We start from the raw sequence: 15729 nt of genomic DNA on the forward strand, positions 1-15729 counted from the left end.
GGTGTGCAGGAGCCAAAAGCAGCACCCGAAGGGTGCCCAGCAGTGCCCCAGAGCCCACCACGATGACAGCTGAGGGTTAAATCCTGACCTCATCCCCTCCTCTTCACTCACAGCCCAGCAAAACCCTCCGTGGGCTGAGCCTCCCCAGACCATGTTTTGCACTGAAGTTGGTGCAGGAGGGAGGCTGCACCAACCCCAGCACTGGGACTTTTGGCTTCCAGACAAGCCGCTTCCTCACAAGGCCTTGAGGAAGGTGAGCGACAACCCCGCTGTTGTGGGATGGAGCTTGTGCAGAGAGTGACTTACCCTGAGGGCCGGAGGCATCTCTGTGGCGCTTCCTCGTGCGCTCTGACAGCCCTGGCTCCTTCCCCGGCTCCGGAGCGGAGCCTCAGCGGGGAAGCAGCGGCCGTGAGGGCGGTTTGCTCACGGGGGCCTCCGGCTCAGCCCTCTCACCGCTTCCCCTTTCCGACGGCACAAACAAACCCGCGCCTCCCGTGCTGCAGCTCCCAGCGCAGCGCCCCGCCGCTGCCCGCTCCCACCCTCGCGGGGCCCGGGGCTCCGGAGGCCCAGCAGAGCCAGCAGGAGGGCTGCGGGCCCCGCGGCAGCCGGTGCAGGGCCTTGGGACCCCTGAAGTCACGATGGCTGCGAGGAGCAGCTATTGCCGCAACTGCTTCCTGTTCCCTTCGGGGAAAAGCCGCGGTGTGTGCCCGAGAGCCCCGCACGCCCGGCCCGAGGGCTCCTACACACGGCTCCGCTTACCGAGGCCCTGGCCTCGGCCGCCATGGCTCGGCCTTGTGGAGCAACAGGGACCCCAAAGCCCAGCAGCCCTGTCTGACACAGGGTGAAGTGACAGCACGGCACAGAAAAATGCCTGTACCGACCACAGTCACCTGTACAGGAGAGAGACAAAGACCTCGGCTCCCAGGCGGTGCCCCCGCCCTGCCCTTGGCCAGCACACAGAGCGGCTGGCACGGTCCGGGCTCGGGGCTGTTGGCACAGTATTCCCTCCTTCCCAACAAGCCCCGTGGGCTGAGGCACACACGCTCCTCGTCCCGGAGCCCCGAGCACTCACCAGCCCCAGCCAAACCCTAATCAGAACAAGAACCACTCACACTCCAATTACTCAGAGACCGCAGCTTTGGCAGCGTTTGGAATAGCAATTACCCTGTGCTCCAGGAAACCACAAGAGCAAAGAGGAATTAAGGTTTAATTTCTCTGAAGTCCACAAGAGCTCGATTAGCATCAGAGATCAGGGCAGCTCCTAAACGCCAGGCAGCTGCTCGGGCGGACGGGATGGTGAGCTGTCCTTGGCTCAAACAAGGACGAGCTCTTTTCGTCCTGCCACGTGTCTGACACGGCCTGGGGGTGCCTGCAGCTGAGCGGAGCAGGCAGCCTGGAAGAGTGATAATGGCACAAGGACTGTCCGAGCCTCAGCATCCTAAAGGGCCCAGTGGGAAGCAAACCTCTCGGGACAGCAAGTTCAAGTTTTGTGGCTTTACTTATTTTTGCGTTTTTAGGATCCCCGGAGAACAAGGCTGTGCCAGAAGAAACGACTCCAAAACATCTTAATATATCAGTCTGTTAATGATCATTCTCACAGCGGGAGAATTCTGGATAGACAGGAAAAAAAATGGCACTGGTGGGGCCTTGAGTGTTGTGTCCAGTTCTGGGCCTCTCACTGCAGAAAGACACTGAGGGGTTGAGAAGGTGTCCAGAGAAGGGAACGGAGCTGGGGAAGGGGCTGGACTCAATCCTATGAGAGAGCTGGGAGAAAAGGAGGCTCAGGGGGATCTTCGAGCTCTGCAGAACTCCCTGACAGGTGACAAGTGAAATCTTGGCTCTGGAGAAACAAAACCAAGTTCGAAACACCCCCCGAGGGGCTGGGGCAGGACAGGAAGCTCCTGGTGCACACCCGCTTACAGCAGCTCCACCGCAGGACACGGGTGGGGCTGAGCCTCTGCCTTTGATGCTTTAAAACCGGCAGTGTTTTAAAGCCTGTGTCTGTCCCCTCCCAGGAGGGAACACCTGGTCCGTGCCCAGGAAATAGCAGAATTACATCACAGAGCCACAGCTCTCGATGCTCCCAAAGGAATCCTGGCACCAGAGTTCACCCGATGGCATCAGAGGCATCATCCAGAGCTCTGAGGTGAGGACAGGGATCACCAGAGCCATCAGGTAGAGGAGTTCCAGTGGCTTCACACTACAAGCCTACAGCTGGTTGAGCTGTGGGTTTTGTTTTCCTTAACACCATTTATTTTGCAGCTTATTCCATGGTACGAATTTAGTGCTTTCTCCACGGCAAAGCAGCCTTCAGTGCTGCACAGATAGCAGACACAAAATGAACAGTTATTCTTGGATAATTTATTCAGAATTTTAATATAAACAGTTAATTGTTCAATATTCTGACACACAGCAAGGATTTTTTTTTACTATTCAAAGATTTTCTGTACATGTCACTGCTTGGCTCTTAGATATGAAAACACTGAAAAAATAAATCAAGGGGAAAGGTTTTTCTCTTTTTTCTTCCTTTTTTTTAAAAAATCATGGCACATTTGATCCTTTATTTCAAACAAGAGGTATCTGCAGTACTATTTATATTCTGGAACCTTAGATATGCAGAGGGAAAGGTGGGAGCAGCAAGAATGAAAAAATAAAAACCCCAAGACTTCACAGAACATCACCTAACATTAACTGAAACTATCTGTAGTTTATTTAAGTGAAGGAGAGAGCGTTTGCTTTGGGCTGTGTTGGATGAAGCTGATGTCCAGGTCCCTCATCCATGAGGGCCTCAAATACAAACCAGTTTTGATACTCCAAGAATAAAATCATTCCCCTAACTAAAGCAAAAGATAATGCTTTTCTTGCTGAAATACCACTCTACCTCTGCAGATTCAGAAGTGGCCTTTCTAAAGTTCTCCATCAGTTTTCATGGGAAAAGACCTGGAAGGGGGGATGGTGGAAGCGTTGGAATGCTGCTGAGAGAGTCTGGATTTAGGGAGCTTTGGTGTCAGGTCCAGCTCAGAGCTCTCAGGTAAAGAGCCCTCAGCTCAAGATTTACTGGTGCTGCTGGGACTGAGCAGGGGCTGGGACTCAGCTAAGCAAGAGCCCACATTTAACCTCCACTGATGGCTCCTCTTCAGCTGCCAGGACTATTCCAGGTCCTCCCAGCCATCAGACCCTGTTCCCAAGGGATCTTTCTGGCCTGAGAAAGGAAACTTTAACACCACCAGTTGGAACACTGGAGTGGGAACAAAACCACTGCTAGGAACAGAATTTCTAGCTGATTGCAAATCTGTTGGCAAAAAAAAATAACAACACCATAGGAGTTAATACTAACTTTATTATACAATATTTAAAAAGTCATTTCTCTACCTGTCCCCTTACAGCTTTTGCATTGTGCTGCAGTGAATTTGCCCAAACTGCAAGAATAAGTGCTTCCTTCCAGGAAGGACAAGAAAATTAATTTTAAAAAGAAATGCACATTTAATGACAGCAGATTTGCTAAAACTGGTAATTTTAGAGTTGCTTTTCAACAGTCAGGTTCCTCCAAAAGTCAGCTAGATGATTGGCTTCACTCTTGTGATGCTCCTAACGAGGCTGAACACGTCAAGGCTTTACACCAACACTCACGGACAGAATCCAAGCAAAGGGAACACAGAGCCAAGCAGAAGGTAATAAAAAGGCCAAATTCCATTAAGTTCATACAAATACCAAACTAATCTTATGTTGAATTTCACAAAGTAACTATTTCTTGATTCCAACCCATTCAGCAGTTCCTTTCCCTGGACCACAGGACACTCCAAGGGGCGGTGGCCCTTTGGGCAGGGCCGGTTCCTGCCAGTCCCCGGCTCCCAGAGGATCACAGGGTTCATCTGCAGTTCCGAGCTCCCTCCAGGCTCTGAGCTGATCCCACACGATCACGGGAGCACCTGGCACAGCCTTGACAGTAAGGTTTTATGGCACAAAGATATTTTATGTTCTGGCTAGTAAAACAAGGTTCCAGTCTTGGTAGCAGGAAGGGCCTGGGACAGCTCAGGGTCCATCTTCGTGTCACAGTGGCTTTGAGAGGGAACTCGACTGCCTCCCTCCCTCCTCTAAAGCAGATGCTTAGCACCCTTCTCATTCCTGTCATTTCCTATTTGCCTTCAGCACAGTCAGCTCAGTAACACAAGAAACAACTTTGAGATTTACTTTTTTTTTCCCAAAGAGATACCAACACTATAGCCAACAGACTAATATTAAGCAAAGTGTCCCATCACTATAATACAAATTTAGGAGGAAAGAGATAAAACTACCCATAAATTAAGAGTACCCTTTAGCAATCTAAAAGCAGCCTCTTCATACCCACACAGCTGCTTTACCATCATCGCTGCAGCGTGGTCTAGTTCCCATCACCTTTCCCAACCCAGTGCTGGCACAGAGTTTATGTCTGAGCTCTTCTATTTTACAACACAATAGAGTATTTACAAGCAGCCAAGACAGACACGTTCCTAACCCAGCAGCCAAGCTTTGCAGCGCTGCGCTGGCCCGCGAGAGCAGTTCCAGATTGGCAAGAGCCGTTCAGGAAGTGGCAATTGAGTTTAATGTGGAAACCTTTCTGAGAAACCTCTCCAGCCTCGCACTTCAGACGTTTTCTCAGTGAAAGCTCAGCAGAGCTCAGCTTCTTGCTCCTTCTGATTCACCAGAGTGAATTTCTGGCTACATGGTGGTGCCAGACTGTGCCCAGGAGGCTCCAGCTGCTCCTGGACAGGCTGAGGGGTCTGTCCTGCTGCCCCGTGCTGGGAGTGGGGCATCCTCTGCCCACAAAGGGCAGGAGCCAACCCTCCAACAAATACTAATGCAAGGAAAGAAAGAGCTTCCCACTGCTGGCTGCCCTTCTCCAGCCATCCCACCTGCTTTCCTGTACTAGTGTTTGGTTCCTCCTAAGCAGCAGCAGCAGAGTGCTGTGCTTCCACTGCAGCTGGGGAATTCTGCCCCATAAGGATGTGGCCGGAGCAAAAAGCAGGTGCCCCAAGGAAGGTTCAGCAGCCCTGCCCATGCTGGGGTCCCTGGCAACACCCCAGAGGTTTCAACAGCACTTGAGTCTCCACTTGCAGGAATTCTCTGAGCAGGAATCAGCAAGATCCAAGTGAGGCATTCAGGCATCCCTGGGGCGAGGATCTTCCAGCAGTAGAGACCGAAGTGTCAGCTGTGAGCCAGGGAAGGATTTTCCAGTACTGAGAGCTGGGCTTTGCGGGTGATGTTCATTTATTCTTCCTAATTCTACAGCTGAGTGTGATCTCTAACAGCCACGAGCAGCAACTACTAGTGTTATTTGTTTTACAGAGGAGAAACACAATACCCTCCCCACTGGTACCACACGCCTTCCCTCCCCCTGGGCACAAGGTAGGAAGGATGAGTAACCTTCACACAGTGCTGGGTACAAACAACTGCTCCGTTCGGTGCAGGGTGAAGGTGACACTGAGCCATGGGAGGGAACTGCCTGTCCACAGAGCAGCACACACTCCCTGCCTCGGCCATCTGAGTGTTCAAACCATGTGTACTCACAGGGCCAACCAGTATCAACCGTGTGGAAAAGCCAGACCCAATACGAGGTTCCAACGTTCCTTCAGGTAAAAGATGTTCTATTCCCACAGTTATGATCATTGCCACTGGAAATGTTAGCAAAGTAAGGGTGTGCTGGGAAAGGTTTGTTTCAGGAGGTCACTGGCAGGACCTTGGGTCACCTGTGCGCAGTGAGAAGAGCAGTGACCAAGCCACCCCAAAAGCAAGGGCTGGTCCCAGTCCCTGCTCCATGCTGGCACATGCTGATCCAAGAGGAAGCAGCCTGCTCCTTTTAGGTCATGAGTTCACTGAAGTCCAAACGTTTAAATGGGTCTTTTGTTCTTTTTTTTTTTTTTAAATCACAACAGAACTAAGGGATGAGATCAGATCCAAATTTGTAAATGGGTTCATTGGCCACTACTGTTCGGATTAAGGATCAACAGTGACAAGCCATTCTCCTTCCCATTCCCTTCATGAATGGTCCCTGGTATTGGAATCAGCTGATACTGATTTTCCCTGATCCACAATAGGTCCAGACCAGAATATTTAAACAGGTTTAGAGGTGCGTAGTATTAAAAAATATCCTTAAGAAACACTGAGGTAGACTGCACCAGAACAGGACAAAAATAATCCCACCACATCCACTTGCCAAGATTTTGCGGATACAAATTTACAGGTTCTGTGTGTTTAAGAAAACAAATTGTTGCTTTTTTTTTTTTACAGTGTTTTATATATTAAAATAAATAAAAAAATTCTAATAAGAAAAACTTCTCTTCCTTAGAAAAGTGTGAGAATATGTCTTCTTTCCTGCAGTGTAGTATAGAGCTGCTAAACAGTTACGACTTTGTAAAGCAGAAGAAATGTAAACGAGGCCTTCTGAAATCCAAAGGTTCTCACCCATGTCTGGACTGTGTTTTTCACCCAAATTTGTGGAGCAACCCGTACCCTCCACTGGGCCAAACCGATCAGCCTCCAGCAGCAAAGGGCCCAACAGCTCCTGGTGCTGCCCAGAGTCTGTGGTGCCCCTTTTGTGACTCTGAAGTGCTGTTCTGGCCAGAAGCAGCCGAGGGCAGAGGATCCCAGAACCAGCTGCATCCCCGGGCATGGGCTTGGAGAGCTCTTCCCTAGGGACTGCAGCCCCTCTGCCTCGCTCACAGCAGCAGCACTGCCCGGGCTGGAGTCACAGCCCAGCACATGCTCCTGCTCTCCCGAGCCAGGTCACCTCGCTTTCTCCTGGCAGAGAGCACAAAACACATCTTAGACTTCTCCAGGAGGAGAAGCGGAGGACTCAGCATCTCTCCCTGCTGTTCAAGCACCTTCTGCACGACACAGGCCTGTGACATCCATCATCTTCCTTCCCTGCTCCCGCCAGCTCCACGCTGGTTTCACCAGCCCCCGTTGGGTTTCACCCTTGTTCTCCGGCATCAGGTGCCCATCAGCTCTGTCTTTGCAAACAGCAGCACAACAAAGCACAGTCCTGACAGTGAGCCGTGTCCCGGGAGTTCTGCAGCATCTCGGGAGTTCTGCAGCGGGAATCTCGGGGAACACAAGGCTGGAGGCCTGGGAGCAGCAGAGAGGCAGCAAATCTCAGTCACCTCCGGTGTGCAGAGCCCAGAGCTTTGTGCCCTCGCCTTCAGTGTCCCTTCCTCAGCTCCAGTTCGTGCTCATCTTCTCTCTCTGGCTGTATCTGCGGCACGGAAGGCAAAGCGAGGGGCACGGGGGCAGAGGAGGAGGCTCCTCGAGGCCAGGATGTTCTGTGTCCTTCAGCTCCCAACACCCAAAGATGGGGCTTCGACTGGAGCCAGCTGACTGTGTTGTATAAATCATGAAACTATTACAAAGCCTTGTCAAGTATGAACTGAACATGTGCTTCATTGCTCCTGCAAGGCTAAAATTAGTTCATTCTGAAATCTTTGGACCACTTTAAGACCAAACAATCCCCCAAAACTCTCCTCGCCCCAAAAGGATCATAAACAGTCAATAATTTATATGAAGTTAAAATTTAAACTAAAGACATCTTTAAATATGTTACAACAAACAATATATATACTCAATGCTGTAAGGACAGAAAACTCCATGTTTCAGGTCAGGGGACTCCTACTTCGTTTGGTCTTGAAAGTACCCACAAATCTCAGAGTTCTGCTCATTTAGCTCCCAGCACGTTTTCCTCATTTGTTAATGAGAGAAAACCTGCTCCCAAGAGTCCTCAGTATAAAAAATAATCTGTTTAGGATTCAGTCCCTCCAGGGAAATGGGGAAAAAAGGTAAGTACACACTTCCAAGAAGAGGAAAGCTTCTGTGAGAACAGAGAATCATAGAGTATGCTGAGTTGGCAAGGACCCACCAGGATCATGGAATCCAACTCCTGGCCCTGTGCAGGATACCCCGAGAATCCTACCATGTGCCTGAAAGCGCTGTAAGTTGTGTACAAAACCAGAAGTGTCTCTTTTGCTAGAGGGTACACCCCACATGTTGATACTGCACACACGCACACACACACCCACGCACGCACCCCGGGGGCTCCCCCCCTTGAAAACAAAGTATGAAAGCAGCAGCTATTGGTCAATCTGAGGATCTGGCGCGTCCGACTGATGTGCTGAATCCTTCAGCTGTAGTGGAGAGCCTGCCTGAAAGCCTGGAATTCTACTGGAAATGCTCTTGTTCCACGCTGCTGGGCTGGAGCTCAGGCACCAGAGAACTTCACGTCTTCTGCTGGCAAACGCAGATGCTTCTCCTTCAGTTGAACTCACACGGTCGCTTCCTGTTGTGAAACCATGGTTACAGAAGGGACAGCAGCCATGGAAACCCCTTCCATTTATGTTCACAGATAAGTCCACTGACAACCAGTCAACTTGGCAAAAAAAAAAAAAACAAAAAAAAACCCCAAAAAATTTAATCGTAAGATGATTAAAAATCTGAAGAGTTTGTAGTTGTGTGTCATACACTGTGGCAGCAATAACAAGAGTCCTGAGATTTGTGGAGGGGGGGAAAAAAGCAGACACAACCCTTGGGCCAAACAGGAAGTGTTAGGAAGGACTTGACCTGGGCATGGAGAGAATCCGCCCGTTTTTCTTGCCACCGTTCATGTGAGTGTAAGGGATGTGCTCCTCGTAGTTGCCCTTGAGGGCCATGGAGGGTCCATTGTCCCTCCCCAGCGCTTTGTCCCTCTGTGAGTACGAGGAGGGGTCAAGGGGAATGCTCTCCATGTTCTCAAAGTCCATCTCGTACTCCTCTGTCTCCAGAGGTTTGTTCTCCTCGCTGTAGAAGAAGGAGACCTCGTGGAAGCTGGGGTGCAAGTCGTCCTTCAGCATCTCGATGATCTCAATGAAGGTGGGGCGCATCTTGGGGTTGTACTGCCAGCACATCTGCATCAGGCTGTGCCTGCAGGAGCACAGAGCACAGTCAGGGGCAGCAGAAACAATGCCACATGCAGACACCCATGGCAGACCCCCCCAGCACCCACACTCCGCCTCTGACACCCCGGGTTGCTTGTTCTCTTTCCAGCCTCCACATCTGCCTGTAGATCCTGACACTCCTTTTTCTCTATTTCTGTCTAGATGAAAAATTCCTTCCGATTCCTTCAATTGTTCTTGACTTGGCTACTGAAGGAAACAGGGCTGTGGTTCACAGACTCTGTGTGGGTGTGGGTGTGTGTGCACACGCACTTACAGCCAGGTCATCCTTTTTTAATTAATTCCCTTTTAATTTTAACTCTGCCTGAAAGATAACAAAGCTCCCAAAACCTCAAGGAAAATGGGAGGCTGGGCAGAGGACAGAGGTCCTGTAAACATCCCACCCAAAAGAAAGGCTGCAGCAAGAGGTCACATGTTATCAAACACCATGGAGAAAGAACTCACAAATACAAATAGAGTTTCAGACTGGAGTTTGTAACTGGCCATCAGACAAATGTCCTGCACAGCAGGCTTTTTTCATAAGGATACTCACAAAACATGTTTATTTTATGACTCTGGAAGTGCTGTTTTGGCCAGAAGCAGCTGGGGGAAGAGGCTACCAGAACCAGAGAGTCACCATCTGTGCTCTCTTTTCCAGCCAGAGCTGCTTTCCCTCACAGCTGCTCCAGTGTGGCTTCTCACTCAGAATCCCAGGATCACTGAGGTTGGAAAAGACCTCCCAGGATCATAGAGACCAACCTCTGACCCACCCCCACCTTGTCACCCAGAGCACTGAGTGCCACAATCAGTCATTCCTTGGACACCTCCAGAGATGGGGACTCCAAACCTCCCTAGGCAGCCCCTTCCCTGGGTCACTAAGGATGCTTTGGTGGAATTTCTGTGGGAGGTGCCTCACTGAAGTCTGTTTTGCTGCTCCCCAGTCGAGGAAGGGTTAAGAGGTGCCCCAGGTCAGGCCATCTTTGTTGGCTACACTTCAGGCAAAGGCTGGTTGTCCCTGCCTGTCCACTTACAGCCTCTCGGGGCAGTTGTCCGGCTGATCCAGGTATCCTCCATCCATGACAAACTTTAGCACCTGTTCGTTGGAGAGTCCCTGGTACGGCTGCTCTGCCAAGCTGCTTATTTCCCAAAGGACAACACCAAATGACCTAAGGGAGAGAGAAGGCTCCTGGTGAGAACAAAACATCCTGGAGCCCTCCCAGTGACAGAGTTATTTTGGAAAACCGCACACTTCAAAAGAACATGACTCTATTTTCATGGAAGTGTTTCAAAACAACGGCTTTGTTTTGTCTGTGCTCTGAGCGAGTCAGTTTAAACTATGTGTGCTAAAAGAAGGATCTCCTGAGCTGGAATCCACCTGGGATTGCAGAGGACAACTTACCACACGTCAGAGTAGGTGGTGAACACCCCATCCTTGAGCGACTCCGGGGCCATCCAGCGCACGGGCAGCAGCCCTTTGCCTCCCTTGCGGTAATAATCCGTCTCGTAGATGTCCCTGGTCATCCCAAAGTCTGAGAGAAGCAATTGGGACGTGTTAAATGCCTCTCCCTCCATCCTGCTTTCCCTCTGCAACATCTTCAGATGGATGTTGCCTTCCCCCCACTGCCAAAGCCCGGCCTGCAGTCATCTGTCACCTTGTGATTAATGGTCAAAATATTCCCCTTTTCCTGCATTTTTCCTACAGAGTCACAACAGAGACTCCAGAGTTAAATTTTTTGGTGACAGCTTCTATTCTAAACATGATTTTATTCATCCTCTGTAAGTACAACAGAGCTCCCTTTGCCTGAAATCCCACTGCCCTGGCTTTAACTCCAGAGAGCTCTGAAAAAATCACACTGTGGGGTTCCAGGTTATTTTTAAATGTTGTATTTACTTATTTCTAAAAGGGTTTGGGTTAAAAACTGTGTTATATTATTTTAAAAGCCACCTGACCCAATGACAGGATTATCAGCACTGATTTCTTGTACCCAACTCCTTCTTTGTCTTAATTCTCATGGAAGCAAAGACCAGTGAGACAAACCCAGGTAGTTCAGGCTGGGAAGGTAATGAACTTTTAGGACAGAGGTTTTGCAATAGAGAAGGTGAGAAAAGCTGCTCTGGTTCTACCAGAGATGCTGTTTTTACTGAAGTCCACAGAATTCTGTCACAGTGAAGTAACAGAGGGAAGTGCTGCCACTTCCCAAAGGCAGACAGTGAGAATCATCCGTGTTTGACACATCGGTTTCATCAATTTGCTTTTACAACAAACACGATGCACAGAAGCATCTCCTGACCACAGAATGGGCTGGGTTGGGAGGGACCAGCAGCACCTACCCCCGATTTTCACAGTGAAGTCCTCTGCCACCATGCAGTTACGGGCTGCCAGGTCCCTGTGCACAAACTTCTTGGCGTTCAGGTAGGCCATGCCATCGGCGATCTCCGCGGCCATCTGGATCATCTCCCTCAGCGTCGGGGGCGGCCGACCCGGGTTATTCTGCAAGGAAAAGTCACACTCACACAATGCTTTGGGTTAGGTGTGACCTTAAAGGTCATCCAGTTCCCTGCCATGAGCAGTGGCACCTTCCAGCCTGGCCTTGGATGCTCCCAGCTTCTCTGGGCAATCTGTGCCTGGCTCTCCCGCCCTCACAGCCAGGATTGTCTTCCCAGTATCAAATCAAATCTACCCTCCTTCAGCTTAAAGCCATTAAATAAAGAAGTATTAAACCCCAAATCAAGTCACTCTGTTCCACAACAAACTCCCTCTCTCTTGTCTCTACCTCAGCTTCAGGTCTCAAAGAGCGGAGGTAACTTTTCAGATCCCCGTGTGCCATCAGCTCCATGACCACCAGAGTGGGCTGTCCCTTGGAGACCACTCCCAGGAGGCGAACCTGGAAAACAAGTGAGAAATTCCCTCAAGGCTGTGTCCAAACAGAGTGGGCAAAGCCAATGCCCCCTGAAACAGAGCCGAGTACAGATGACTGCTTCTAAGCCAATCATTTATTAAAATACCCTACGTGGGTCTTGCTACAATACATCTTTCATAGTTCTATTTCTCCAAAATATCTGGTCTATTTGCAAAGTCATCATTTGAATCTTGTTTCTAGTTCAATTTCTCTCTCAACAATATCTGTCCTATTCTATTCCATGGCCTAAGTCAGCACACTTTATCTCAAAGTGCATACAGATGCACAAGACTATGTGAGCCTTCTGTCAGGCTTTGAGAATTCTCTACAAATCCGTTTCTCACACCCCACAAGGCCTTGCCACGCTGAGGTTTAGAAAGAGCAGCAGTGAAACGACTTGGGCAGAACAGGTTCTGCAGAATCCAGCAGGGACAGATCCCAGCTCTGTCGGATCAGCTGCCTCTGCCTCTCTGGTGAGCTGAGGGTCGGGCTCTGAAGGCACAGCAGAGCTGAGCTGTGTGCTGAGGCACCCAGCACTTACCACATGATGGCAGCTGAAGCCTTTCATCACAGAGGCCTCGTTGAGGAACTCGATGCGCTCGCGCAGGCTGGCGGACTCGTTCACCGTCTTCACGGCCACGCGCGTCTCAGGCTCTCCCTTCACGATGTCCTTGGCAATGCCCTCGTACACCATCCCAAAGGAGCCCTGGCCCAGCTCCCTCAGCAGGGTGATCTTGTCCCGTGGCACCTCCCATTCGTCAGGGACATAAACTGTTGGGCACAGGGGAACAGTTGTGAGCTGAGCATCTTCTGAAAGATGCTCCCGCACCAGCCACGGTTAGCACTGCCACACTACGGGGGCTGAATTCTACAAAAGGACCACAAAACTCCACAGGGACAACTCCAACCCCATCCTGCTGCACTGACTGCACCATTACACAAGAAATAAGCCCTGGTTGCTCTCACCATCACTGGCACTGATGTACTCGGGGTTGGAGGATGCGTACAAGGGTCCTGTTGGTCCCTCGGTTTGTCTGGAAGAGACACAAATTGCTCAGCACTCTGCAGCCTCTGACACCCTCGAGGTGAGGGCAGTTTGATTAATCCCCAAACCATGCAGCAAATAAATAAACTGTCCCCAGATTTCCTATTTCCTGCACTTAAATTAATGCTGCAATCACTATGGAAATTAGAAACTAAACAAAAACTGACTCCCAACCAAGCAGCAAAACTTTTGGATGTAAGTTTTGGTGTTTCTGGTGCAAACAAGAGGAAACTGCACTCACCTCTTTTTCACAAGCACATAAGCCGCTCCAATAATTCCAGCGATTATTATGGCAAAAATAATTGGAACAATGATAACAGCAATATTTGGCTGCGCATTCACTAGGAGAGAAAGAGAGAGTTGGAAGTATTATACAAGTCCAAAATACAATTTTTTTCCTCGATAAAATCTCCCCCTCCAATAAATTTGAACAAATACAAAATGAGAGGCTATTTCAGATCAAAACGTGGGGCTGGTCAGAATGAGGACTGATAAACAAAAGCCATATGTTCCCAAGTAATTTCAGGTTCTTGACAACCGATGTATTTGGATAAACATTTAATGACTCCATGTGGCTCTGTCCACTGCTTGCTACACCCCATCCTCCAGAAACAAACCGAGTTTCTGTCAGGGATTAAACATCAAAACCAAGATGAACTCACAATAATCAGCCACAAAGAAGTAGGTGGGCTCTGTCCAGGAGCCGTTCCCAGCCAGGGAGGTGGCGCGGATCCGCACGCTGTAGTTTCCAGGCTGGAGCCCCCGGAGCTTGCAGCCGTTCTCGCTGGCAAAGTGCTTGCGGGACACGCAGAAATGGGCTTCCTGTGGAGACAGGGGCTGTGGCAGGGTCATCCTGCAGCACCCAGGGCTCCCTGAGAGTCTCCTGGGAATTCCTGCAACACCCAGAGCTCCCTGACAGCCCCCCAGGACTCCTGCAGCACCCAGAGCTCCCTGAGAGTTTCCTGGAGTTCCTGCAGCACTCAGAGCTCCTTGACAGCTCCTAGGGGCTCTTGCAGCACTTAGAGCTTCCTGATGGCCCCCCAGGACTCCTGCAGCACCCAGAGCTCCCTGGGGCTCTTGCAGCACCTCCCTGGCTGGCAAACACACATCCAAGGGCTCTCAGTCTGCTCCAGGTTAGTGGTTTGTGCTGGATTTGTGTTTTGCAGGGCAGTAGATCAGGTTACAGAGAGCAAGTGCCATGTGCTGCCCTGTTCTTAGCACTGACACTGGGCCTGCACTGGTGAGTGCCACTGTTCCCCTGTCACTGACATCAGCTTTGTCCCTGTGGCACTGACACCAGTCCTGTCCCCAAGAGCTCATGGGCTGCTCAACGCCTTCCTAACTCCTATAAGCATCTTAAATTTCATAGAATCACAGAAACATCAAGGTTGGAAGAGACCTTCAAGGTCATCAAGTCCCAACAACAGCCCAGCACCACCATCCTTAGCCTTAAAATGTGTCCCCAAGTGCCACACTCAGGCACCTCTTGAACACTTCCAGAGATAAGTGACTCCACCATCTCCTTGGTCAATTTATTCCACTGCCTGAGCATTCCTGCAGGGATTTTTTTTTTCTGGTATCTAATCTGAACCTCACTGGTGCAACTTTTCTGAGGCACAGCAATGTGGAATTTCTGTCCTTTTGTGAAGTAACATTTCTACAAAAGCTCCCTGCAACAAGTTGGCAAATCAGCTAAACTTGCAGAGCAAAAGGGCACCACAGAGAGAGATTATTTCCTGATGTCATCCCAGGCTTCCAGAGGAGACAAAGTCTCCAATGAAGTTTTGTATTCCATTAGTTCTGCACCAGGAAACCCAACTAGACAGGGAACTGTATGCACAAGGACTGTCAAATCCTAAAGAGCCCTGGGCTCCCAGGTGGAGCCATTTCTCCAAAGGTGGTGTGAAAGCAGAACCTCTCACCTCTGTCTCCCCAAGCCGCCCGTAGTTCACCTCGTAGAGCACAATGAGGCCATTGGGCTCCTTTGGCTCCTGCCACTTCAGATGCACAGTGTTCTTCTCCACCAGCTCATGGGAAACTGGGCCAACGATGTCATCAGCCTTAGCTAGAACCAAGTTCAAGATCAGGTTTAGTTTCACGTCTTTGGGCAAAATTCACACCTGCCAATACCTCATCCATCCTCCTTTCCCACCAGGACATAAGGACGGCCCCGGTCTTACATGTTGCAGCTGCCTCCCGTGGGAAAAGCAGCGTTTTGGGAAGAGCCACCAAGCCACAGCAGGGCTCAGGGAGAGGATCACCTTCTGGCATGGTCCTGGCACTGACATAAGCTGCCACGCTGCAGCGGGACTCCTGGGCATCGTGGTTGCAGGCGTGCAGCTCGATGCGGTACCCGGTGAAGTGTCGCAGCCCCGAGATCACCAGTGACTCCTTGGACAGCACCTTCTCAAAAGGTTTCTGCTCCTCTGCCCCCTCAGCTGAGTTGTTGGGAGAGGATGGGATGGTGGGTAACACCACAGTGGCGTTTGCCACGGAGCCGAGGTCTCTTCGTTTTCTTGATGGCCTGTTAAACAACACGGGTCACCACGTCAGTTGTTACAGTCAATGTCAACACATCCAGCTGAAAAGGAAGAGTTAAAATGGGAGAACTCAGAGTGCCACTGAAAACTCCAGCTGAGCCCTGATATTTGCAATGCAACAAAGAAATTCAGGGGTTTTAATTTTTAACCAAGACACGCGTCTTTACAAAATTCTGTTTTCCCCAGACTCTTCTCCCCACACAACTGCATGCAGGGAGATAAAATAAAAATAAACCAATCCAAGCTTCAAGTATTTGCTTGAGAATTCAAGTTCCCCTGGATCTCTCAGCTGAGTCTAAGTTTACCAG

The 15729-nt window shown here is 50.1% G+C and overlaps 1 protein-coding gene across 1 annotated transcript in view; it reads right to left on the bottom strand.

The window, feature by feature from the left end:
- Window positions 1-5878: 5878 nt before the first annotated feature.
- INSR (insulin receptor) overlaps window positions 5879-15729 on the bottom strand; it is a 52297-nt gene continuing 42446 nt past the window's right edge. The window contains exons 11-21 of the mRNA XM_066336298.1: window positions 15143-15405; window positions 14804-14946; window positions 13544-13703; window positions 13123-13222; window positions 12803-12870; window positions 12378-12607; window positions 11711-11821; window positions 11268-11427; window positions 10336-10465; window positions 9968-10102; window positions 5879-8925 (exon numbers count right to left, since the gene is read on the bottom strand). Coding sequence (XP_066192395.1) covers window positions 8571-8925; window positions 9968-10102; window positions 10336-10465; window positions 11268-11427; window positions 11711-11821; window positions 12378-12607; window positions 12803-12870; window positions 13123-13222; window positions 13544-13703; window positions 14804-14946; window positions 15143-15405 — 1855 coding nt within the window. The 3' untranslated portion in view covers window positions 5879-8570. The remainder of the gene's footprint in view (window positions 8926-9967; window positions 10103-10335; window positions 10466-11267; window positions 11428-11710; window positions 11822-12377; window positions 12608-12802; window positions 12871-13122; window positions 13223-13543; window positions 13704-14803; window positions 14947-15142; window positions 15406-15729) is intronic.

Source organism: Sylvia atricapilla, chromosome 26 (genome assembly GCF_009819655.1).
Source record: "Sylvia atricapilla isolate bSylAtr1 chromosome 26, bSylAtr1.pri, whole genome shotgun sequence".
Classification (NCBI taxonomy): domain Eukaryota; kingdom Metazoa; phylum Chordata; class Aves; order Passeriformes; family Sylviidae; genus Sylvia; species Sylvia atricapilla.